The 27,703-nt window shown below is 38.1% G+C and overlaps 1 protein-coding gene across 4 annotated transcripts in view; it reads right to left on the bottom strand.

Annotated features, from left to right (window-relative positions):
- The window catches only part of TBC1D8B (TBC1 domain family member 8B), a 164,178-nt gene that overhangs the window by 107,380 nt on the left and 29,095 nt on the right, over positions 1–27,703 (bottom strand). For all 4 annotated transcript variants that reach the window (XR_005214605.1, XM_037822003.1, XM_037822004.1 and 1 more), the window contains exons 2-7: positions 25,380–25,490; positions 20,093–20,211; positions 18,262–18,487; positions 17,296–17,536; positions 1,662–1,869; positions 880–1,047 (exon numbers count right to left, since the gene is read on the bottom strand). Coding sequence is in view for 3 of the 4 variants with exons in the window: in XM_037822003.1 (XP_037677931.1) it covers positions 880–1,047; positions 1,662–1,869; positions 17,296–17,536; positions 18,262–18,487; positions 20,093–20,211; positions 25,380–25,490 (1,073 nt within the window). In the remaining variant the exon portion in view is untranslated. The remainder of the gene's footprint in view (positions 1–879; positions 1,048–1,661; positions 1,870–17,295; positions 17,537–18,261; positions 18,488–20,092; positions 20,212–25,379; positions 25,491–27,703) is intronic.

The following is a 27,703-nucleotide window of genomic DNA, read 5'->3' as shown; positions in this document are numbered from 1 at the left end:
CATGAAGGCTCTGTATTTGGACCTGAGATGATAAATATTTTGAAAATTACATGATTGCATTGTGCTTTTTTATTATCAAAGGGAAAAATTAATCTTATCAATACTGCATTATAACTGACAGCATATTTTCTGTCTCTACTCTGGAGAGAGAGGTAAAAGGCTCTATATTCCAGTCCAAATAAAATAACAGTAAAGCCAATGCTGATATTTTTCTTTGAATTTTTAATTAAAATATAGTTATCATTTGATAACGTTTATCCATCTATTTTTTTTAAATGGGGTGCCTAGACATTGAAAAATAAATTCATTTGAATTGAAACTAACTTTCTTCATGTCTGTGAAACACATACTAAACATCAGACTCAGGCTCTTAACCACCCTTTGCCAAGAATATTTGCCCTCTCTAACATTTTACTAGGTAAACAAATATGCCACTATTTTGCTTTGAGCCAGATTATATAAATAAAGCTGACCTTCTAGGTATTAAATAAAAGATATACAGACTTGTTTAAAATTGCTATCACTCCACAGCAATGACAGGAGAATGCTTTTTCAAGGCCTTGTTGAATTCTCAAATATAGTTGAAGCTGTTAAATTCCATGTTATGTTAAAGTATAAGGTAGGTATATATGATAAACAGAAAATATAGTAAGGCAAGATCAAGTGATAATTTTTTTAAAGCATGAGTTTTTTAAAAAGGATAAAGTCCTTAACTCTCACTTCTTTTTTAACAATATGACTTAAGAGAATATAAGAGCTTTACTTTCAGCCTTTTTCTAAAAAAGAATGAATAGGAAAGGTACAATGAATTCCTTTGGAAAGAATGGGATACACTAAACACAAACCTTTTTTCAAAATGACTTATTGCTGTATAATTACCTCTGTGCTAATATCATAATGTTGAGTTGAAGCTGCTCCGCACTTGAACTTGAATTTTCCCACCAGTTGCTCAAAGTCTTTAACTTCACTGAAGCGAAAAGCTGTTTTTCCTTTGATGCTAATGATGACTGACTTGCTGGAATCATTTGTCTTTTCTATACCTAAGACCTGTGTGTGGGGGGAATCATATAAATAAATCTCATTTTTTCCATTATTGCTGACACCTTCAGGCAAAATATGTTTGGCCTACTGTTTTGTGGCTAAAAGTTTCGGTCTGTGATGTGATATATTAAAAAGGTTTAACCAACATGTAGCTTTTAAAAACGGCAATACAAATGTAAAAATCCAGTGCTGAAATACTGACTTACATAATTCAGTGCTGAAATTTCTGACTTACATAAAAGCTATTAATTCTATTCTTTCTGACCATGTACATCAAATTGGTATTTGTAAGTTTTGGTATTCATGTCATAAAAATGAGTGATTATGCTCCATTTGGTGTCAATCTACCCTCTTATTTTCCTTTTAAATTTTAGGTTTCATTCTATTTTCACTTTCAGTAAGAGCTGTAAGGCTCTACTAAAGTAACTGAGAAAATCTCAGAAGCTAGTACTCATATCCTGAAGAACAATACTGAAATTAAAAAATTCTTCTTTTTAAATTACTAAAAGGATAATATTACATATTGAGTTTTTAGTAAGTTACAGAATGAAAGGACATTTTACGCTGTGAATGATAACATTTTCATCCTAAACGCTGATATGTAACCAAATTTTCATTACCTCTCGTAATGGAATGATTACACTACATAGACTGCCATCTTGGCTAGCAAAGCAGATATAGTTTTCTGAAATGCACATTTTTCCATGAGTATTAAAGTGGCTGAATGGTATCCATAAGAGACATTCATGTACTTCTTTCAAAGTCTCTTCTTTGGGCAGCCTAAAAAAAGCATTAAATTGCTCACTGTGTGCTCGATTTTCCAGACCTCTGTAGGAAAAAGAAAAGGGCTCAAATGATGAATTCTAAAGTGAACACATGCCTATATTGATAATCTAAATGCACTATAAAGAAGATAGATTAAATATTAAATCCTATGTTTTTCAAGAAATTATAAAATGAAAGCAACACAGCAATTCCTACAACCTCATTTTGCTTACTCTTCTTTCCAATTTTGTTTTTTTATTAGACAAAATTTAGAGAAGATGCAGGTCTTAAAACCATCTGTTAGGGGGTGATTTGCTGGAAGACTATTATTATATTATAATATATTCATAATATGCAAATATGAACCAATCCTGGCAATTTTCATATCTGGTTATCAGAAAATCATGAGAGTTACCCAGCTCACACAAAATTATGAAAATTTACGACATCAAAATCCAGAGTGGAAGAAAAGCCCATAAAAGAAAATATGAAAATTAAATGAAGCAAAAATTTACATGAATGTCAAAAAAATACAAAGTAGAAGCATGACAAAACAACCCTTGTTTGCAGTGTTGGGCACAGGATAGATGATAAATACAGATGACTTACTGAGATGTATAAATATACAGATAAAAAGCAATTGCTTGGGATGGAAGAAGATGGCAGTATAGAGAAGAGTCGAAGTTAGTTAGCCCCCCTGGAGCAACTAAGAAACAACCAGGAACAACTAGTAAATGATCTGGAATAACTGCTGGGGGACAACCATGACTGTCCACACATCGTGCACCAACCTGGATTGGGAGGAATGCCTGAAATCGCAGCATGGAATCTGTGAGTAGAAATGTGGACACAAGCCAGGAGGCCCCTCCACCCATGGCAATCCGAACTGCAAAGCCTCGCTGTGATAGAGAGCAGCGCTCTCTGAACAAGCAAATATGCCTCAGTCCAGTTCCAACCGGGGTTTTATTTGGCAAATGTGGACTGCTCAATGCAAGCTACAAATCCCCAACAAGAAGAGACTTTTAGTGATGACTGACCTTGAAGAGCCAGGGGACTTCTCTGTCCCAGGAGGGGGAGCCCAGAGAACCAGGTGCTATTTCTGGCCAACGGGTGAAACTGGGGGCCACGGACTGGCCCTGAGAGGGGACTTTCTGTCCCTTTTTCTCTCTCTCAGCCTGAGCGGCTTAGTGGAGAAAGCCTCAGCTGTTTTCAGTGCACACCACTCTGCAGTGGAGAAAGCCTCAGCCATTTTCAGTTCTCAGGGCTCTGACCCAGACAAGGGTGAAGAAAAGAGAGTCAGAGAGACAAAGAACCTATTTAAATGCAGATGATGACTCCCTGGGGGGTGTATCTATCCTAAGAGGAAGGAGGTGGTGCCCAGTTCTACTACACACCTTCCATTCAGAACTGGACCCCAGAACCTGGGGGAAAACAGCCAAAACAGAAACTAAGCAGGCCACACCTCCTTACACCAGTCAGGAGAGACAGGCTGACGGGCACCACCTGCTGGACAGGTTAGGAAGGGCATAACGGCTTGAGGCCTCACAGGGTGTGTCAATCTTCTGAGACACACCCTCAGGGAAACTGGGTACTGAATATTTCCTAATTCTGAGACCTGAGACTATTCTTGTCTGGGAAAACTGATTGGGGTAACCAAGGAAACCAGATGCCTAGACAACAGAAAACTACAACCTACACTAAGAAAAACAAAGTTATGGCCCAGTCAAAGGAACAAACTTACAGTTCCCTTCTGGGACCAGGGCCCATTCTGGTCTGGGAAAACCTGATTGGGGTGACCAGGAATGCCAGACGCCTAGACAGCAGAAGGCTACAACCTACACTGGGAGGAATGAGGTTATGGCCCAGTCAGGGGAGCAAACTTGCACTTCGACTGAGATGCAGAAATTGAAGCAACTAATGCTAAATCAATTCAAAAAGTTTAGGGAGGATATGGCAAAAGAGATGAAGTGTATAATGAAAACACTGGGCATACATAAGGTAGAAATCAAAAGTCCAAAAAAAATTGGTAGAGTCTGTGGAAATGGGGGGCACAACACAAGAGATGAGTGACACAATGGAGACATGCAGCAGCAGATTTCAAGAGGCAGAGGAAGGCACTCAGGGGCTGGAGAGCAGGACACCTGAAATCCTACGCACAGGGGAGCGGATGGGGAGAAGAATGGAAGAGTGTGAGCGGCGTCTCAGGGAACTGAGTGATGGCATGAGGCACATGGGTGTGCATGTCGTGGGTGTCCCCCGGTGGGGGGGGAGTGGAGGCAGAAGCAATAATAGAAGAAATAATCAATGAAAATTTCCTATCTCTTATGAAAGACATAAAATTACAGATCCAAGAAGCACAGCATACCCCAAACAGAAAAGATCTGAATAGGACTATGCCAAGATACTTAGTAATCAGATTATCAAACATCAAACATAAAGAGAGGATCCTGAAAGCAGCAAGAGAAAAGTGATCCATCACATACAAAGGAAGCTTGATAAGAATATGTGAGGATTTCTCAGCAGAAGCCATGGAGGCAAGAAGGAAGTGGGGTGATATATTTAAGATACTGAGAGAAAAACCACCAACCAAGAATCCTATATCTGGCAAAACTGTCCTTCAAATATGAGGGAGAGTTTAAAATATTGTCTGACAAACAGACAATGACAGAGTTTGTGAACAAGATACCTGCTCTACAGGAAATACTAAAGGGAGCACTACAGACAGATAGGAAAAGACAGGAGTGAGAGGTTTGGGACACAATTTTGAGTGATGGTAGCACAGCAATGTAAGTACACTGAACAAAGGTGCCTGTGAGTATGGTTGAAAGAGGAAGATTAGGAGCATGTGGGACACCAGAAGGAAAGAGGAAGGATAAAGACTGGGACTGTATAATTCAGTGAAACCTAGAGTGCTCAACAGTTGTGATAAAATGTACAAATATGTTTTCAGAAGAGGGAGAACAAATGAATGCCAACCTTGCAAGGTGTTAAAAATGGGGTGGTATTGGGGAAAAAATACAGTCAATGCAAACTAGAGACTACAGTTAACAGGAACATTGCCTTATGCTTCCTTTAATGTAGCAAGGGCAATATACCAAAGCTGGATGCATATGGGAGGGGGACATGGGGGAAGGGTATGAGCCTCTTGGCATTGGTAATGCTGTCTGACTCTTTATTCTACTTTAGTTTAATGCTATCTTTCCTTTTGTTAATTCCTAGCTGTCATGTTTGTCTGGTTTTTTTGTTTTGTTTTTTTTTTCTCTTCCTTTTTTATTTTTCTTTTGTCTCTCTACCTTCTTTGACTCTTCCTCCTGCTTTGTGGAAGAAATGGAGATGTCCTTATATAGATAGTGGTGATGGTGGTGAATACATAAATACATGACTATACAGGGAACCACTGATTGTTTACTTAGGACACAAAGTATGGTATGTGAACAAAACCATCTTAAAACAAACGGGTTAATGAAGAAACCTTGAGGGCACAATATTGAGTGAAATAAGTCAGACACATAAGGACAAACATTGCAGGATCTCACTGATATGAACTAATTATAATATGTAAACTCATAGACATGAAATATAAGTTACCAGGATATAGAACGAGGCTAAAGAATGAGGAGTGGTTGCTTATTATGAGCAGAACGTTCAACTAGGTTGAACTTAAGTGTATGGAAATAGATAGAGGTGATGGTAGAAAGTTATTGTGAGAATAAGTAATAGTGCTGAATGGCATGTGAATGTGGTGGAAAGGGGAAGCTTAGAGTCACATATGTCACCAGAAGGAAAGGTGGAGGTTAAAAGATGGGAATGTATAAAACAGTGAGCCTTGTCGTGGGCAGTGTCTGTGATTAACTGTACAAATATGAGAAATCTCTTTTATGAACTAGAACAAATGTAAGACACTATAACTAGAAGTTATTAATAGAGGGGCATATAGGGAAAAATATATACGTATTGCAAACTATATACTACAGTTAGTAGTATTTTAACGTTCTTTCATCAACATTAACAAATGTACTATACCAATACCATGAGTGAATAATGGAAGGGGGTGTGCTTAGGGGTATGGGAGGATTTGAGTTTCCTTTTTTTTTCTTTATTTATTTTCTGGAGTAATGAAAATGTTCTAAAAATTGAAAAAAAAAATTAATTCTGGTGACAGATGCACGGCTGTGTGGTGGTGGCAGGGGCAACTGATTGTACACTTTGGATCTTTGGATAGTTGTATGGTATGTGAACAATCTCAATTTTTAAAAAAAAGTGAAAAAAAAAAAAGAAATTGCTTAAAATAGTTCAATTATTCTAGGGGCACTAAACATGTGCTAAGCAGCAATGTCATCTGGGATAGTAAGTTCTAACAAATCCAACAAGGTTAAAACTAAATTCATCCTGTAAGGAAAATGTTCAGAGATAAGATTGTGGTGATGAACGCATAACTATGTTATCATACTGTGGACAGTGGATTGTATATCATGGATGATTGCATGGTGTGTGAATGTATTTCAATAAAACTGAATTTAATAATAAAAAAACAAACAAACAAAAAAACATAGATCTGTACAACATAAATAGAGAACCCTATTGTAAATGATGGATTCTAGTTAATAGTACAATTTTAAAAATCTCTTTTCATGAATTGTAAAAAATGTACCTCATTAATGCAAGGTGTTAATTAATAGTGTGGTTTGGGGGGAACTCTGTATTTTATGCATTTTAGGCATGATTTTTCTGTAAACTTACAACTTCTCTAATTTAAAAAAAAAGGGTGAGCATATACACTGTTTTTAAAATTATATTGTAGGGGTACATGTACAAAAGAGTTTGAAGATGCTTCTCTAGATCCTCTTTCCCTCTTTTTCCAGGACTTTGCTCCTTTGTTCATCCCCTCTCCCTCCAGAAGCACAGTTTTCTTCCTCTCAGCTAGCTCATTCCCATCAGAACAGGTGTCCAACAATATCTCCATCTTCAAGACAACCCTTCCTTGACCCCCACAACCCACCTCCAATTATTGCCCAGTTGTTCTACTCTGTTCACAGACACTCTGTAGGGTCTACACCTATCTTCTCTACTTCATCTCTTACATAATCTTCAACCCATGTGTTCCGGTTTGCTAATGCTGCCATTATGCAAAATACCAGAAATGGATTGGCTTTTATAAAGGGGGTTTATTTGGTTACAAGTTACAATCTTAAGGCCATAAAATGTCCAAAATAAGGCATCAACAATAGGGAACCTTCACTGGAGAAAGGCCATTGGCATCCAGAAAATCTCTGTTAGCTCGGAATGGCACGTGGTGGCTTCTGCTTGCTCCCAGGTTGTGTTTCAAAATGGCATTCTCCAAAATGTTGCTTTTGGGGCATTTTGTCCTCTCTTAGCTTCTCCAGAGCAAACTCTGGGTTAACATAAGTCTGTTTTCAATGACTGTCTTCAAAGTGTCTCTCTAAGCTGCAGCTGCGTCTGGGCCCGTGTGGCTCTTTTTAGAGTACTCCAGTGATCCAATAAAGACCCACCCTGAATGGGTGGGGCAACACCTCCATGGAAATTATCCAATCAAAGGTCTTGCCCACAGCTGATTGAGTCACATCTCCGTGGAAACACACAAAGGATTCCAACCTAATCAACACTAATATGTCTGCCCCCACAAGATTGCATCAAAGAACATGGCATTTTGGGGGACATAATACATCCAAACTGGTACACCATGCTAATGTGGCTTTCATTCCAACCCCTCCACCAGAATTCCTCATGCTATACCATGACTACTGCGTTGCTAAATTAAATAGATGCCTTTTAACCTCAAAAAAAAAAAAAAAAAAAAACTAAATTCATCCTTCCTGCATAAGCTATTTGAATATGTGATATTTTATTGTGTCTTTCAAAATAATTCTGATAAATAGAAATGGAAAGTCATGTTAATTTTTTACCTCACTTAAATTGTAATTTGGTCAGTTATTTCACTATCATTTAAAATGATGGGGTCTAGTTTAGTTATATGAATGGAAAGCTGTTCATCATGTATTATTGTAAGGAGGGGAAAAAGCAAATTGTAGAACACTATGTAATGTTTAGTTCGATCCATTTTTTTACAAATAATTCTTTAATTCATGCAGTAAACAGCCTGAAAGGATATACAGAAAACTTAACCATCATTATTAAGCTTCTATATTGTTTGAAATATAGAAGTAATAAATTCTTGAAAAAACAATAAGCAGAAGCAATTAAGATATTTCATTTTAGAAAAAAAGCCATTTGGAGACCAAGTCTCAGTAAGTTATTGTTCTTTTTAACTTACTAGAAAAAAGGATTTTGATATATATAATTTTCAATAGGCTCTCTTCAAAATACACATAGACAAATGATTAACTATATCTCATTTAAATACAGACTTGGTAACGAATAACTCATTGATAGATAACTTTTTAGAGAATTTTTAAAGGGAAATAAAAGGGCTAAGAAGAGCTCTAACAATTTATTTATGGTGGCCAATCAAGGAACAAACTACAAAAACATATGCTGAACTAGAATATAACACAAACAGGAACTTTATCCTTATAGAGTTCTATTTATAAATCATGCACATTGGAACATAATTTCAGTACCAGGGTGTATAAAATTTGTCTCGCTGATCTAATTTCCAGAAAAGCACGTAAAGGCTCACAAAGGAATCCTTTTGTATATGGATTTGAAGAATGGTTTATATAGCCAAGAGGGCAACTGTACCCAATTAAGACCATGTAGTAATCACACAACCCTCCAGGTCACTTGTTCTGGTCTTGCAGAGGACTGTGGCTTAGGTTTCTCTACACTTTCCCATACAGCCTATACCCTCATCCTCCTTTTCAGAAGCTGCTTTCACTAGCTATTTCTGGATCCTCTCTTCTCCTCCTCCCCTTTGGCATGCTCATTTCAGTCAACTGTTCTGAGTGTTGAGCAGTATGAAAGGGCTCTGTTCAGTTACGGCAAACCAAATATAGTGGCGAACAGCTATCATACAGATACTTCGGATGTAGGCACTAATAATGATTAACATTTATCTAGTGCTTTATTATTTCACAAAGTGTTTTCACACGTTTTATTACACATTCTTCACAAGTGCTCTCTGAAGTAGATATGCCAGATGAGGAAACTGAGGTCCTGAGAGATTACAACTTGTTCAAGGTTTGCCCTACTCTCATTTAAAAACCCATGCTTGACTTTGAAATAGCCTATTATGGAGGGCGGGGCAAGATGGCAGACTGGTGAGCTGTATGTTTTAGTTACTCCTCCAGGAAAGTAGGTAGAAAGCCAGGAACTGCGTGGACTGGACACCACAGAGCAATCTTGACTTTGGGCATACTTCATACAACACTCATGAAAACGTCGAACTGCTGAGATCAGCAAAATCTGTAAGTTTTATTGGCCAGGGGACCCGTGCCCCTCCCTGCCAGGCTCAGTCCCGTGGGAGGAGGGGCTGTCAGCTCCGGGAAGGAGAAGGGAGAACTGCACTGGCAGCCTTTATTGGAAACTCATTCTACTGATCCAAACTCCAACCATAGATAGACTGAGACCAGACACCAGAGAATCTGAGAGCAGCCAGCCCAGCAGAGAGGAGACAGACATAGAAAAAAACAGCACGAAAAACTCCAAAATAAAAGCGGAGGATTTTTGGAGTTCTGGTGAACATAGAAAGGGGAAGGGCAGAGCTCAGGCCCTCAGGCTCATATGCAAATCCCGAAGAAAAGCTGATCTCTCTGCCCTGTGGAACTTTCCTTAATGGCCCTAATTGCTTTGTCTAGTAGCATTTCAATAACCCATTAGATCTGTGAGGGGGGCCCTTTTTTTTTTTTTTAATCCTTTTTTCTTTTTCTAAAACAATTATTCTAAGAAGCCCAATACAGAAAGCTTCAAAGACTTGCAATTTGGGCAGGTCAAGACAAGAGCAGAACTAAGAGAGCTCTGAGACAAAAGGCAATAATCCAGTGGCTGAGAAATTTCACTAAACACCACAACTTCCCAAGAAAAGGGGGGTGTCCGCTCACAGCCATCATCCTGGTGGACAGGAAACACTCCTGCCCATCGCCAGCCCCATAGCCCAGAGCTGCCCCAGACAACCCAGTGTGACGGAAGTGCTTCAAATAACAGGCACACTCCACAAAACTGGGCGTGGACATTAGCCTTCCCTGCAACCTCAGCTGATTGTCCCAGAGTTGGGAAGATGGAGCAGTGTGAATTAACAAAGCCCCATTCAGCCATCATTTCAGCAGACTGGGAGCCTCCCTACACAGCCCAGCAGCCCAGAACCGCCCTGGGGGGATGGCACTGACCTGGGACATAGCACAGTCATCCCTCAACAGAGGGCCAGGGGGTGCATGGCCTGGAAGAGGGACCCACTTACAAGTCTCAGGAGCCATACGCCAATACCAAGGACTTGTGGGTCAGTGGCAGAAACAAACTCTGGCAGGACTGAACTGAAGGATTAGACTATTGCAGCAGCTTTAAAACTTCAGGATCACCAGGGAGATTTGATTGTTAGAGCCAACCCCCTCCCTGACTGCCCAGAAACACGCCCCATATACAGGGCGGGCAACACCAACTACACACGCAAGCTTGGTACACCAATTGGACCCCACAAGACTCACTCCCCCACTCACCACAAAGGCAAAGCAGGGGAGAACTGGCTTGTGGAGAACAGGTGGCTCATGGACGCCACCTGCTGGTTAGTTAGAGAAAGTGTACTCCACGAAGCTGTAGATCTGATAAATTAGAGATAAGGAATTCAATTGGTCTACACATCCTAAAAGAACCCTATCAAGTTCAGCAAATGACAAGAGGCCAAAAACAACAGAAAATTATAAAGCATATGAAGAAACCAGACGATATGGATAACCCAAGCCCAAGCACCCAAATCAAAAGATCAGAAGAGACACAGCACCTGGAGCAGCTACTCAAAGAACTAAAGATGAACAATGAGACCATAGTACAGAATACAAAGGATATCAAGAAGACCTTAGAAGAGCATAAAGAAGACATTGCAGGACTAAATAAAAAAATAGATGATCTTATGGAAATTAAAGAAACTGTCGACCAAATTAAAAAGATTCTGGACACTCATAGTACAAGACTAGAGGAAGTTGAACAACGAATCAGTGACCTGGAAGATGACAGAATGGAAAATGAAAGCATAAAAGAAAGAATGGGGAAAAAAATTGAAAAAATCTAAATGGACCTCAGGGATATGATAGATAATATGAAACGTCCAAATATAAGACTCATTGGTGTTCCAGAAGGGGAAGAAAAGGGTAAAGGTCTAGGAAGAGTATTGAAAGAAATTGTTGGGGAAAACTTCCCAAATCTTCTAAACAACATAAATACACAAATCATAAATGGTCAGCGAACTCCAAATAGAATAAATCCAAATAAACCCACTCCGAGACATATTCTGATCACACTGTCAAACACGGAAGAGAAGGAGCAAGTTCTGAAAGCAGCAAAAGAAAAGCAATTCACCACATACAAAGGAAACAGCATAAGACTAAGTAGTGACTACTCAGCAGCCACTATGGAGGCAAGAAGGCAGTGGCATGATATATTTAAAATTCTGAGTGAGAAAAATTTCCAACCAAGAATACTTTATCCAGCAAAGCTCTCCTTCAAATTTGAGGGAGAGCTTAAATTTTTCACAGACAAACAAATGCTGAGAGAATTTGCTAACAAGAGACCTGCCCTACTGGAGATACTCAAGGGAGCCCTACAGACAGAGAAACAAAGAAAGGACACAGAGACTTGGAGAAAGGTTCAGTACTAAAGAGATTCGGTATGGGTACAATAAAGGATATTAATAGAGAGAGGGGAAAAATATATATGAAAAACATTAACCAAAGGATAAGATGGCTGATTCAAGAAATGCCTTCACGGTTATAACATTGAATGTAAATGGATTAAACTCCCCAATTAAAAGATATAGATTCGCAGAATGGATCAAAAAAAATGAACCATCAATATGTTGCATACAAGAGACTCATCTTAGACACAGGGACACAAAGAAACTGAAAGTGAAAGGATGGGAAAAAATATATCATGCAAGCTACAGCCAAAAGAAAGCAGGTGTAGCAATATTAATCTCAGATAAAATAGACTTTAAATGCAGGGATGTTTTGAGAGACAAAGAAGGCCACTACATACTAATAAAAGGGGCAATTCAGCAAGAAGAAATAACAATCATAAATGTCTATGCACCCAATCAGGGTGCCACAAAATACATGAGAGAAACACTGGCAAAACTAAAGGAAGCAATGGATGTTTCCACAATAATTGTGGGAGACTTCAACACATCACTCTCTCCTATAGATAGATCAACCAGACAGAGGACCAATAAGGAAATTGAAAACCTAAACAATCTGATAAATGAATTAGATTTAACAGACATATACAGAACATTACATCCCAAATCACCAGGATACACATACTTTTCTAGTGCTCACGGAACTTTCTCCAGAATAGATCATATGCTGGGACATAAAACAAGCCTCAATAAATTTAAAAAGATTGCAATTATTCAAAGCACATTCTCTGACCACAATGGAATACAATTAGAAGTCAATAACCATCAGAGACTTAGAAAATTCACAAATACCTGGAGGTTAAACAACACACTCCTAAACAATCAGTGGGTTAAAGAAGAAATAGCAAGAGAAATTGCTAAATATATAGAGACGAATGAAAATGAGAACACAACATACCAAAACCTATGGGATGCAGCAAAAGCAGTACTGAGGGGGAAAATTATAGCACTAAACGCATATATTAAAAAGGAAGAAAGAGCCAAAATCAAAGAACTAATGGATCAACTGAAGAAGCTAGAAAATGAACAGCAAACCAATCCTAAACCAAGTAGAAGAAAAGAAATAACAAGGATTAAAGCAGAAATAAATGACATAGAGAACAAAAAAACAATAGAGAGGATAAATATCACCAAAAGTTGGTTCTTTGAGAAGATCAACAAGATTGACAAGCCCCTAGCTAGACTGACAAAATCAAAAAGAGAGAAGACCCATATAAACAAAATAATGAATGAAAAAGGTGATATAACTGCAGATCCTGAAGAAATTAAAAAAATTATAAGAGGATACTATGAACAACTGTATGGCAACATACTGGATAATGTAGAGGAAATGGACAATTTCCTGGAAACATATGAACAACCTAGACTGACCAGAGAAGAAATAGAAGACCTCAGTCAACCCATCACAAGCAAAGAGATCCAATCAGTCATCAAAAATCTTCCCACAAATAAATGCCCAGGGCCAGATGGCTTCACAGGGGAATTCTACCAAACCTTCCAGAAAGAACTGACACCAGTCTTACTCAAACTCTTTCAAAACATTGAAGAAAATGGAACACTACCTAACTCATTTTATGAAGCTAACATCAATCTAATACCAAAACCAGGCAAAGATGCTACAAAAAAGGAAAACTACCGGCCAATCTCCCTAATGAATATAGATGCAAAAATCCTCAACAAAATACTTGCAAATCGAATCCAAAGACACATTAAAAAAATCATACACCATGACCAAGTGGGGTTCATTCCAGGCATGCAAGGATGGTTCAACATAAAAAAATCAATCAACGTATTACAACACATTAAAAATTCAAAAGGGAAAAATCAAATGATCATCTCAATAGATGCTGAAAAAGCATTTGACAAAATCCAACATCCCTTTTTGATAAAAACACTTCAAAAGGTAGGAATTGAAGGAAACTTCCTCAACATGATAAAGAGCATATATGAAAAACCCACAGCCAGCATAGTACTCAATGTTGAGAGACTGAAAGCCTTCTCTCTAAGATCAGGAACAAGACAAGGATGCCCGCTGTCACCACTGTTATTCAACATTGTGCTGGAAGTGCTAGACAGGGCAATCCGGCAAGACAAAGAAATAAAAGGCATTCAAATTGGAAAAGAAGAAGTAAAACTGTCATTGTTTGCAGATGATATGATCTTATATCTGGAAAACCCTGAGAAATCGACGATACAGCTACTAGAGCTAATAAACAAATTTAGCAAAGTAGCGGGATACAAGATTAATGCACATAAGTCAGTAATGTTTCTATATGCTAGAAATGAACAAACTGAAGAGACACTCAAGAAAAAGATACCATTTTCAATAGCAACTAAAAAAATCAAGTACCTAGGAATAAACTTAACCAAAGATGTAAAAGACCTATACAAAGAAAACTACATAACTCTACTAAAAGAAATAGAAGGGGACCTTAAAAGATGGAAAAATATTCCATGTTCATGGTTAGGAAGGCTAAATGTCATTAAGATGTCAATTCTACCCAAACTCATCTACAGATTCAATGCAATCCCAATCAAAATTCCAACAACCTACTTTGCAGACTTGGAAAAGCTAGTTATCAAATTTATTTGGAAAGGAAAGATGCCTCAAATTGCTAAAGAAACTCTAAAAAAGAAAAACGAAGTGGGAGGACTTATACTCCCTGACTTTGAAGCTTATTATAAAGCCACAGTTGCCAAAACAGCATGGTACTGGCACAAAGATAGACATATAGATCAATGGAATCGAATTGAGAATTCAGAGATAGACCCTCAGATCTATGGCCGACTGATCTTTGATAAGGCCCCCAAAGTCACTGAACTGAGTCATAATGGTCTATTCAACAAATGGGGCTGGGAGAGTTGGCTATCCATATCCAAAAGAATGAAAGAGGACCCCTACCTCACATCCTACACAAAAATTAACTCAAAATGGACAAAAGATCTCAATATAAAAGAAAGTACCATAAAACTCCTAGAAGATATTGTAGGAAAACATCTTCAAGACCTTGTATTAGGCGGCCACTTCCTAGACTTTACATCCAAAGCACAAGCAACAAAAGAAAAAATAGATAAATGGGAACTCCTCAAGCTTAGAAGTTTCTGCACCTCAAAGGAATTTCTCAAAAAGGTGAAGAGGCAGCCAACTCAATGAGAAAAAATTTTTGGAAACCGTGTATCTGACAAAAGACTGATATCTTGCATATATAAAGAAATCCTACAACTCAATGACAATAGTACAGACAGCCCAATTATAAAATGGGCAAAAGATATGAAAAGACACTTCTCTGAAGAGAAAATACAAATGGCCAAGAAACACATGAAAAAATGTTCAGCTTCACTAGCTATTAGAGAGATGCAAATTAAGACCACAATGAGATACCATCTAACACCTATTAGAGTGGCTCCCATTAAACAAACAGGAAACTACAAATGCTGGAGGGGATGTGGAGAAATTGGAACTCTTATTCATTGTTGGTGGGACTGTATAATGGTTCAGCCACTCTGGAAGTCGGTCTGGCAGTTCCTTAGAAAACTAGATATAGAGTTACCATTCGATCCAGCGATTGCACTTCTCGGTATATACCCGGAAGATCGGAAAGCAGTGACACGAACAGATATCTGCACGCCAATGTTCATAGCAGCATTATTCACAATTGCTAAGAGATGGAAACAACCCAAATGTCCTTCAACAGATGAGTGGATAAATAAAATGTGGTATATACACACGATGGAATACTACACGGCAGTAAGAAGGAACGACCTCGTGAAACATATGACAACATGGATGAACCTTGAAGACATAATGCTGAGTGAAATAAGCCAGGCACAGAAAGAGAAATATTACATGCTACCACTAATGTGATCTTTGAAAAATGTAAAACGAATGGTTTATAATGTAGAATGTAGGGGAACTAGTGATAGAGAGCAATTAAGGAAGGGGGAACAGTAATCCAAGAAGAACAGATATGCTATTTAACGTTCTGGGGATGCCCAGGAATGACTATGGTCTGTTAATTTCTGATGGATATAGTAGGAGCAAGTTCACAGAAATGTTGCTATATTAGGTAACTTCCTTGGGGTAAAGTAGGAACAGGTTGGAAGTAAAGCAGTTATCTTAGGTTAGTTGTCTTTTTCTTACTCCCTTGTTATGGTCTCTTTGAAATGTTCTTTTATTGTATGTTTTTTTTTTTTTTTTAATTTTTTTCATACAGTTGATTTAAAAAAGAAAAGAAAGTTAAAAAAAATAAAAGAAAAACAAGGAAAAAAATATGTAGTGCCCCCTTGAGGAGCTTGTGGAGAATGCAGGGGTATTGGCCTACCCCACCTCAATGGTTGCTAACATGACCACAGACATAGGGAACTGGTGGTTTGATGGGTTGAGCCCTCTACCGTAGGTTTTACCCTTGGGAAGACGCTTGCTGCAAAGGAGAGGCTAGGCCTCCCTATAACTGTGCCTAAGAGCCTCCTCCCGAATGCCTCTTTGTTGCTCAGATGTGGCCCTGTCTCTCTAGCTAAGCCAACTTGAAAGGTGAAATCACTGCCCTCCCCCCTACGTGGGATCAGACACCCAGGGGAGTGAATCTCCCTGGCAACGTGGAATATGACTCCCGGGGAGGAATGTAGACCCGGCATCGTGGGACGGAGAACATCTTCTTGACCAAAAGGGGGATGTGACAGGAAATGAAATAAGCTTCAGTAGCAGAGAGAGTCCAAAAGGAGCCGAGAGGTCACTCTGGTGGGCACTCTTACGCACAATTTAGACAACCCTTTTTAGGTTGTAAAGAATTGGGGTAGCTGGTGGTGGATACCTGAAACTATCAAACTACAACCCAGAACCCATGAATCTCGAAGACAATTGTATAAAAATGTAGCTTATGAGGAGTGACAATGGGATTGGGAAAACCATAAGGACCACACTCCACTTTGTCTAGTTTATGGATGGATGAGTAGAAAAATAGGGGAAGGAAACAAACAAACAAACAGACAAAGGTACCCAGTGTTCTTTTTTACTTCAATTGCTCTTTTTCACTTTAATTATTATTCTTATTATTTTTGTGTGTGTGCTAATGAAGGTGTCAGGGATTGATTTAGGTGATGAATGTACAACTATGTAATGGTACTGTGAACAATCGAATGTACGATTTGTTTTGTATGACTGCGTGGTATGTGAATATATCTCAATAAAATGAAGATAAAAAACAAAACAAAAAAAAACCCATGCTCTACTGACTCCAGTAATTTGCTTCTTCATAAAAAACAAACATGATGCTGTCTATAAATTACTTTTAAAAATAAACAATACATTTGACAATTTCAAATCTAAAACTATTTAGAATACTCATAAAGAAATTTAGAATTAGACTAAACACACTTGCAAAAATCCCTCTTCCATTTCTAAAAGCACTCCTGGACAAATCCCAACTGAATCTCAAGAAATTTTCAAACCTAACTTCTATTATTTCTTAGGATTAAATTTCATAGAGAGGAGGATACTATTGGTGAAATGCATATGGATAAACCCACACAAAAAACACCCAGTGATGATCAACTCCAAAGAAAAACTATCTCATAACATAGAACAATTAACTTTTCAAAACTAATCAATGCTATCATTCTTACGGTCAAACTATACTTTTAAAAGAAAGCATTAATTAAGCTTTGAATACCTTTTGGTGATTTGTAGAGGATCATCAAGGAATGGGTCATTATCAAATGTTTCCTTATCAAAAAGTCTCCTTATAGCATAGTTTGCCAGCTGTTCCATAAGAAGGTATGTTTGGTTAATGTGCAAAAACATTGAAAAGTAGTGATTTTCTCCTTGAGAACACAAATGAATACTCTCCGTAAGTATGACATTTGAAGTCTTTTCAAGTTTTGAGACTTCATCCCAGGAGATAATGAGTTTGACTGCAAATAAGAATTATAAGCAGGTATCATTAAATTTCTCAATATTGATTTCTGTTTATTAATCAGGTCTTTTGAAACAATAGTCAACCGCCTGAATAAATGCTTTGAAAGGCTAAAATATATTACAATTCAAGATTAGTTAACATTTTGAAGCATAACCATGAACATAACAGAATTGGCAATTCTAGAGGAAAGAAATAATTTTAAAAATATTTTAAAAACTATTCTGATTTGATATTTAAATTTTTTTCTTTACATAATTACAGAAAAAATAATTATTTTCAATACTACTGATATAAAAGCTGTTTGGATGTGTGCTATAAATGGTACTGTTTGATTCTTCTTTGTGGCTGCAAAGTTAGAAGTGGGCCATTAGGTATTATGGCTACTATGTTTATATTGTATGCTTAAAACAAGAATTGAAGCAAGTAGGTAGCTTAGAACAAGGGATTGAAAGTAGTTGTATACCAGATCACCATCATCATTTAATATTCATTCACTTTCACAATATGCAAGGCATTCTATACACATCTCTAATGGTTCGTACGTTAAGCAGTTTTAAAAGGGTTCTTCTCTAGATGAAATGTACTTTTTAATTTACAGTTTACTTGTCTTTAATATCAATCAATATCAATGTACTTTATATATAAAGTGTATATACAATATATACAAATTTGATAGGTCAGTTAGCAAGTTAAAAGTCATGGTAAGCAATATAAACTTACTTTCTGATCCCAGTAAAAAAGAATAGAAGCTCAGAAAGTTGGTGCTAAGATACAGCCAACCCTGACAAGGAACCCTTCCTTTCCAATAACTGCACGAGTAATAGGTCACTAACTTCTCCTGCTCCGGTAAACCAAAACATTTTTCAAATTTTAAAAGGGCTTCTCGAAACTTCTCAGGATCATCTTCTTTTGCAAAAGAGTGTTTTCCCTCTTCAGCAATTAATCCCTAAAGGAGACAAAACATTTTCTGAAAATTCATCAGCCCTTACCAGCAAAAATATATCACATTTAATTTTAAACAGTTGATTGAATACAATGAATACAATTGTATATATCTATACAGGTACATATATCATATATATTTATGTGTGTACATATATACTTTTCTTAGGACAGAGGTCAGCAGATTTCCTTCAGTTTTGTTATTAGGCTTTTTCTAATGCCTGACAAGGAGCTACTGCAAATATGAAAAGGTACTAAATTTATTCTTTTGAATGCACAAAGAGTTTATTCAAATCCCAAACTTGAGAGATATTGAAAATATCTTTAAGAGAACTCACAAGGGCACCAAAGATAAACCACTGACTTTACGATTTTCTTTAGCGCTTCTTTTGTCTTCAATACACAAAAATTGTGTTTCTAGACACCAGCAATTAACAAACTGAAAACAAAATTAAAACAATTCCATTTACAATAGCATAAAAAAATATTTAGGAATACATTTAACAAAAGAAGTCTAAAACTTATGCTCTGAAAACTACAAAATAATGTTGAAAGAAATTAAAGGAGATATGAATAAATTGAAAGACATCCTATATTCATGAATTGACTAGAAAGATTTAAAGTTGTAAAACTGCAAACTCCCCAAATTGATCTAGAGATTCAATGCAGTTAGCACTGACTCTGATACTCATATGTGTGTGTGCTTCTACTAATCTTGAACAGTGCCAGTAAAACAATGATCTTCCATGCAACCTCTGTTCCTCATATAAAAGGGTCAAAATCTTTAGTAGTCCGTCTCTCTAGCTAAGCCAACTTGAAAGGTGAAATCACTGCCCTCCCCACTACGTGGGATCAGACACCCAGGGGAGTGAATCTCCCTGGCAACGTGGAATACGACTCCTGGGGAGGAATGTAGACCTGGCATCGTGGGACGGAGAACATCTTCTTGACCAAAAGGGGGATGTGAAAGGAAATGAAATAAGCTTCAGTGGCAGAGAGATTCCAAAAGGAGCCGAGAGGTCACTCTGGTGGGCACTCTTATGCACACTTTAGACAACCCTTTTTAGGTTCTAAAGAATTGGGGTAGCTGGTGGTGGATACCTGAAACTATCAAACTACAACCCAGAACCCATGAATCTCGAAGACAGTTGTATAAAAATGTAGCTTATGAGGGGTGACAATGGGATTGGGAAAGCCATAAGGACCACACTCCACTTTGTCTAGTTTAGGGATGGATGAGTAGAAAAATAGGGGAAGGAAACAAACAGACAAAGGTACCCAGTGTTCTTTTTTACTTCAATTGCTCTTTTTCACTCTAATTATTATTCTTGTTATTTTTGTGTGTGTGCTAATGAAGGTGTCAGGGATTGATTTAGGTGATGAATGTACAACTATGTAATGGTACTGTAAACAATCGAAAGTACGATTTGTTTTGTATGACTGCGTGGTATGTGAATATATCTCAATAAAATGAAGATTAAAAAAAAAAAAAAGAGGAAGAATTTTAAAGTAATAGAAAACCCACAATAAACGAGACACATTTGGAATAGGAAAAAAAAAAAAAAAAAATCTTTAGTAGTCCATAAACAAAATATATCCATCCACTTACTCTTATCTTTCCTTGAACAAAATTAGTAATATCTTCATTTGAATCAAACACAGTTAAAGTCTTCATGATATTTTGTTCCAACCAATCCCAATGCTTGGTTATTTCTTCTCTGTTGGCTCCTGATTATAACACAAGAGAATAAGAGACTCAAGGAAAACTATAGAACAAAACCGTTTTTGGTACTTATAAGCTTGATTTAAAAAGAAATAAAATATTTGCTGACAATAAAAAATGGTGATAATAAAGGAATAAAGGTTTTAAATTTATTATCTACTTCAACTCTATATGTGGACATCAACAATATTTTTCACTATAAATAGAATGAATCAAACATTTAATGAAAGGGGAGAAAAGTAAATACAACTCATGAGAAAGGATATACAATTTTGAAAACAAGATGCCAGTAACTGGTGCTTATTGGAACCAGTATGTTTTAAGAGAGTAAGCAGAGTACATACATATACATAAATCCTTGGTCTCCAAATAATACACTACTAACTGTGACTATAATCTGTGGGAATGAAAACAGCACGCACAAGACAATCCTATGCGCACTGGTTAAATGTGGATTTCAACCACGGCCACTCTACTAAGTTTGGATGTTGTGAAGCATTGATCAGGGACTATTCATTAACAGACCTAGTAAAGTTAGAGAAATTTGATGAAGGAAGTTAGAAATCCTGTCATAAGGTAAAATCCATGCGATCTCCTCAGTGTTAGGTGGCTTGCTGAGAGTCAGAGTAAATATAAGTTAGCTCTGGGTTGTTTTGCCTTGAAGGACAGTATTTCAACATCTTCAGTCTCCACCTATCATCCACATGCCTTTAAGATTTTCCAAACATTGTGGATTATACAAATCTTATTCAAAAGAAATAGCTTGATTTCTTATTATGTTTTATAATGTATAGATGCTCACAATTTACAAAAATTATTGACACTGAAAAATTGCTTATTTCCTCAATTCAGTTAGAATTTTATTCATGTTACTAAAGTCACAATGCCAAGTATAATAATATTTTTTAATGAAGCACAAATAAAAGCCATTGAGAAATTTTAAGTCTTTTATTTTGCTCCTTTAGTAAAAAGGAAGCTTCCTTAGTAGGTTAGGTTACTATATTTCTGTATCAAGTTAATTTGGGGGAATAAGTTATATTATCCCGTTAAAAAAAGTAGGAAGGTTGTTTTTCTCTAAATAATTTCTACGAACCAGATTTGGAGCTGAGTACATATGTGTAGTGATGTCAGCAGGTGTAATGTGTTCTTCATTTGGTTTAAATGGCATTCAATGTAAAAGGGCCAGAAGAAAAGACTCACTAGCAACACTAAAGGAAATTTAGAGGGAATTCTAAACAAGTCAGATATTTTTAAAAATTAATTATAGAGACTCGGGCAAGATGGCGGCATAGAGAGGAGTGGAAGCTAAGTAGTTCCCCTGGAACAACTACAAAAAACCAGAAACAACTAGTAAATAATCCAGAATAACTGCGGGGGGACAAACGAGACCATCCATTCATCATACACCAACCTGAATTGGGAGGAATGCCCGTGAACACAGCATAAAATCTGTAAGTAAAACCTGCGGAACCAGGTCGGGAGACCCCCTCCCCCATAGCCCGAGCTGCGGAGCCGCGTGGTGCCACGGAGAAGCTCTCTCCCAGCAAGCGAATACAGCTCAGCTGAGCTCCAACTGGGGTTTTAAGTAGCGAGTGTGAACTGCTCACTACAGGTACGCAGCCCCCAAAAACAGACAGAGGCTTTGGGTGACGACTGACCTGGGAGAGCAGGAGGGTCGCCTTGGACTGGGTCTGAAGGGGACTATTTGTTTCTTTTTTGGCTCAGTGGAGAAAGCCCCAGTCATTTTCAGTTTCCAGGGCTGTGACTCTGGGAAGGGTGGAGACACCACAAGCAGAGAGAGAGAGACCATTGAAATGCTAATGACCTCCACCTGAGGGGTCTCTCTTCTCTAGGAGGAAAGGGGTAGGGCCCTTGCCATTCAGAACCAGACCCCAGAGCCTGGGGGAACACAGCCATACCTCCTCACACCAGTCAAGAATTATAGGCTAACAGGCGTCACCTGCTGGGCAGAAAAGCACAGTGACCTGAGGCATCAAAGGGTGGAGCAATTTTCTAAGACACACCCGCAGGGAAACCAGATACTGAATATTTCTTCCTTCTGGGACCTGAGCCTGTTCTGGTCTGGGAAAACCTGATTTGGATAACCAAGGAAACCATGCCTAGACAACAGAAAATTACAACCTACACTAAGAAAAACAAAGTTATGGCCCAGTCAAAGGAACAAACGTACACTTCAACTGAGATACAGGAATTTAAACAACTAATGCTAAATCAATTCAAAAAGTTTAGAGAAGATATTGCAAAAGAGATAGAGGCTGTAAAGGAAGCACTGGACATGTATACGGCAGAAATCAAAAGTTCAAAAAACCTACTAGTAGAATCTATGGAAATGAAAGGCACAACACAAGAGATGAAAGACACAATGGAAACATACAACAGCAGACCTCAAGAGGCAGAAGAAAACACTCAGGAACTGGAGAACAAAACACCTGAAAGCCTACACGCAAAGGAGCAGATGGAGAAAAGAATGAAAAAATATGAGCAACGTCTCCGGGAACTCAAGGATGAAACAAAGTACAATAATGTACGTATCATTGGTGTCCCAGAAGGAGAAGAGAAGGGAAAGGGGGCAGAAGCAATAATAGAGGAAACAATTAATGAAAATTTCCCATCTCTTATGAAAGACATAAAATTACAGATCCAAGAAGCGCAGCGTACTCCAAACAGAAGAGATCTGAATAGGCCTACGCCAAGACACTTAATAAACAGATTATCAAATGTCAAAGACAAAGAGAGAATCCTGAAAGCAGCAAGAGAAAAGCAATCCATTACATACAAAGGAAGCTTAATAAGACTATGTGCGGATCTCTCAGCAGAAACCATGGAGGCAAGAAGGAAGTGGTGTGATATATTTAAGATACTGAAAGAGAAAAACCACCAACCAAGAATCCTGTATCCAGCAAAGCTGTCCTTCAAATATGAGGGAGAGCTCAAAATATTTTCTGACAAACAGACAATGAGAGACTTTGTGAACAAGACACCTGCCCTACAGGAAATACTAAAGGGAGCACTACAGGATGATAGAAGACAGGAGTGCGTGGTTTGGAACACAATTTTGGGAGATGGTAGCACAACAATGTAAGTACACTGAACAAAGGTAACTATGAATACGGTTGAGAGGAAGATGGGGAGCATGTGAGACACCACAAGAAAGGAGGAAAGATAACGACTGGGACTGTGTAACTTGGTGAAAACTAGAGTATTCAACAATTGTGATAAAATGTACAAATATGTTCTTTTACGAGGGAGAGCAAGCAAATGTCAACCTTGCAAGGTGTTAAAAATGGGGAGGCATTGGAGGAGGGATGCAATCAGCATAAACTAGAGACTGTAACTAATAGAATCATTGTATTATGCTTCCTTTAATGTAACAAAGGTGATATACCAAGGTGAATGCAGATAAGAGAGGGGGATAGGGGAGGCATGTTAGACACTTGACATTGGTGGTATTGTCTGATTCTTTATTCTACTTTGGTTTAAGGTTATTTTTCCTTTTGCTGCTTCCTAGCTGTCATTTTTTTGTTTCCTCTTTCTTTTGCCTCTCTACCTTCTTTGACTCTCCCTCCTGCCTTGTGGAAGAAATGTAGATGCTCTTGCTTAGTATGAGCAGAATGTTCAATTAGGATGAACTTAAATGTTTGGAAATGAACAGGGGTGTTGGTAGCAAGATGTGAGAATAACTAACAGCGCCGAATGGTGTGTGAATTAGGTGCAAAGGGGAAGCTCAGAGTCATATATGTCACCAGAAGGAAAGTTGGAGGTCAAAAGATGGAAATCTATAAAACTGAATCCTATGGTGGGCAATGTCCATGATCAACTGTACAAATACTAGAAATCACTTCATGAACCAGAACAAATGTATGACAATACAATTAGAAGTTAATAATAGAGGGGCATATAGGGAAGAACTATATACCTATTACAAACTATATACTACAGTTAGTAGTATTTCAACATTTTTTCCTAAACAGTAACAAACGTACTATATCAATACTAGGAGTCAACAACTGAGGGGGGTTGGTTAGGGATAGGGGAGGTTTAGAGTTTCCTTTTCTTTTTTTCTTTTTTCATCTTTCACTTTATTTCTTGTCTGGAGTAATGAAAAGTTTCTAAAAATTGAACAAAAATTAAGTGTGATGGATGCACAGCTGTATGAGGGTACCCAGGGGCAAGTGATTGTACACTTCGGATCTTTGGATAATTGTATGGTATCTGAACAATCTCAATAAAAATGAAAAAAAAAATTAATTATATGCTGTATGTTCATACATATGAACTGTCCAGAAATTCATGTACTTTTGTTGAAATCCACAATTAACCTATGGTTGAAAGCCACATTTAACCAGTGTGCATGCACTTAATATATCTTCTTTAAAAGAGAGGGGAAGGGGAGAAAAAGAAAGAAAAAGGCAGTCCTTTGACATTAAAAAGGCCAGAAAACTGGGACTGTAATCAGACCAACAGTATAAATGGCATCATAAAAGAAGTAAACTATCATTGTGGGTTTTTTTTTAAATGTTGTGCTGCTTTGTTAGGAAGAACTATCCTAATTCCTTTTCTATCCACAACATATATGTAGACAAATCTGAAACACCTCAGCATGAATAAATATGACTATGTAGTATTACCTGCAAGATACTAATGCATATTTCAAGGATACAATGCATTTTGTGAGAAAGTAGGTGTGTGACTAAAAGAGTTTCACTTTTTCAAGCTTATACTTCCTCCTTAAGGGACAACCTTTAAGTTTTGGGCTCATAGTTAACTTCAGATTCTCCTCCTATGAGTTATCTGATATTAGAGATGAAACAACATATTTCATGGGGATGTTCCCATCTTCCTAGCAGTTGGGTGAGGCAGGAGAAGTAATTTAAAGAAAATGGTTAGTCATATAGCAGTAGCACTGACCAAAATCTGCCCAGAATCAGCACTGCTTCACTGCTTCTGGGCCCTCACATCAATGAGGTTTTTATAACCCTAATAATCTGTAATCCTCCTTAAATAGATGTTTTGCTATTCTCTCAAAGTGGAGTTGCACATAGAACTGGTTTCTAAATCTTAAAACAAATAGAGAACATAAATAAGTTTAAATATTTGATTTCTTAGCATCCTTATTTAATGTTGAATTATATATTTTAAAAATCACACTCACCACATGCAATTGACCAGTAAACTTGAGAATCTGGTGTCTGGTGGAGGATACGAAATGGAGCTACTTTAGCAGTCGAGTCTAAGACTGAATCGAGAGTCCCAACCAGAAGCCCTGTTGTAACAGAAAGATTGTTGAAACAAGGATTGTACTAGAGATAAATAAAATCAATATGACTTTATATGAGAATCAATTGATAAGTTTATTTAAAAGTTTTTTTTAAAGCCCAAAGAGTCCTTATAGAGATTTTTCTTAAAGAAAAAATAAATTCTGGAAGAAGAGATTACAGTACACCTACGTGAGTAATGAGAAATTAATTGAGAAAATTATCTTCAATAAAAATAAGTCGGAGGCGGGGCAAGATGGCAGACTGGTGAGCTGTATGTTTTAGTTACTCCTCCGGGAAAGTAGGTAGAAAGCCAGGAACTGCGTGGACTGGACACCACAGAGCAATCTGACTTTGGGCATACTTCATACAACACTCATGAAAACGTGGAACTGCTGAGATCAGTGAAATCTATAGACTGAGACCAGACACCAGAGAATCTGAGAGCAGCCAGCTCAGCAGAGAGGAGACAGGCAGAGAAAAAAAAAACAACACAAAAAACTACAAAATAAAAGCGGAGGATTTTTGGAGTTCTGGTGAACATAGAAAGGGGAAGGGCCCTGAGGCGCATATGCAAATCCCGAAGAAAAGCTGATCTCTCTGCCCTGTGGACCTTTCCTTAATGGCCCTGGTTGCTTTGTCTCTTAGCATTTCAATAACCCATTAGATCTCTGAGGAGGGCCTTTTTTTTTTTTTTAATCCTTTTTTCTTTTTCTAAAACAATTACTCTAAGAAGCCCAATACAGAAAGCTTCAAAGACTTGCAATTTGGGCAGGTCAAGTCAAGAGCAGAACTAGGAGAGCTCTGAGACAAAACGCAATAATCCAGTGGCTGAGAAAATTCACTAAACACCACAACTTCCCAAGAAAAGGGGGGTGCCCGCTCACAGCCATCATCCTGGTGGACAGGAAACACTCCTGCCCATCGCCAGCCCCATAGCCCAGAACTGCCCCAGACAACCCAGTGTGACGGAAGTGCTTCAAATAACAGGCACACACCACAAAACTGGGCGTGGACATTAGCCTTCCCTGCAACCTCAGCTGATTGTCCCAGAGTTGGGAAGGTAGAGCAGTGTGAATTAACAAAGCCCCATTCAGCCATCATTTCAGCAGACTGGGAGCCTCTCAACACAGCCCAGCAGCCCAGAACTGCCCTGGGGGGAAGGCACTCACCTGTGACATAGCACAGTCATCCCTCAACAGAAGACCCGGGGTGCACGGCCTGGAAGAGGGGCCCACTTGCAAGTCTCAGGAGCCATACGCCAATACCAAGGACTTCTGGGTCAGTGGCAGAGACAAACTGTGGCAGGACTGAACTGAAGGATTAGACTATTGCAGCAGCTTTAAAACTCTAGGATCACCAGGGAGATTTGACTGTTAGAGCCACCCCCCACTCCATGACTGCCCAGAAACACGCCCCATATACAGGGCAGGCAACACCAACTACACACGCAAGCTTGGTACACCAATTGGACCCCACAAGACTCACTCCCCCACTCACCAAAAAGGCTAAGCAGGGGAGAACTGGCTTGTGGAGAACAGGTGGCTCATGGAAGCCACCTGCTGGTTAGTTAGAGAAAGTGTACTCCACGAAGCTGTAGATCTGATAAATTAGAGATAAGGACTTCAATAGGTCTACAAACCCTAAAAGAACCCTATCAAGTTCAGCAAATGCCACGAGGCCAAAAACAACAGAAAATTATAAAGCATATGAAAAAACCAGACGATATGGATAACCCAAGCCCAAGCACCCCAATCAAAAGACCAGAAGAGACACAGCACCTAGAGCAGCTACTCAAAGAACTAAAGATGAACAATGAGACAATAGTACGGGAGACAAAGGAAATCAAGAAGACCCTAGAAGAGCATAAAGAAGACATTGCAAGACTAAATAAAAAAATGGATGACCTTATGGAAATTAAAGAAACTGTTGACCAAATTAAAAAGATTCTGGACACTCATAGTACAAGACTAGAGGAAGTTGAACAACGAATCAGTGACTTCGAAGATGACAGAATGGAAAATGAAAGCATAAAAGAAAGAATGGGGAAAAAAATTGAAAAAATCTAAATGGACCTCAGGGATATGATAGATAATATGAAACGTCCAAATATAAGACTCATTGGTGTCCCAGAAGGGGAAGAAAAGGGTAAAGGTCTAGGAAGAGTATTCAAAGAAATTGTTGGGGAAAACTTCCCAAATCTTCTAAACAACATAAATAC

This window comes from Choloepus didactylus, chromosome X (genome assembly GCF_015220235.1).
Source record: "Choloepus didactylus isolate mChoDid1 chromosome X, mChoDid1.pri, whole genome shotgun sequence".
Taxonomy (NCBI): domain Eukaryota; kingdom Metazoa; phylum Chordata; class Mammalia; order Pilosa; family Megalonychidae; genus Choloepus; species Choloepus didactylus.
The sequence above is the reverse complement of the archived record's forward strand: the minus strand, read 5'-3'. Positions and strand labels throughout refer to the sequence as shown.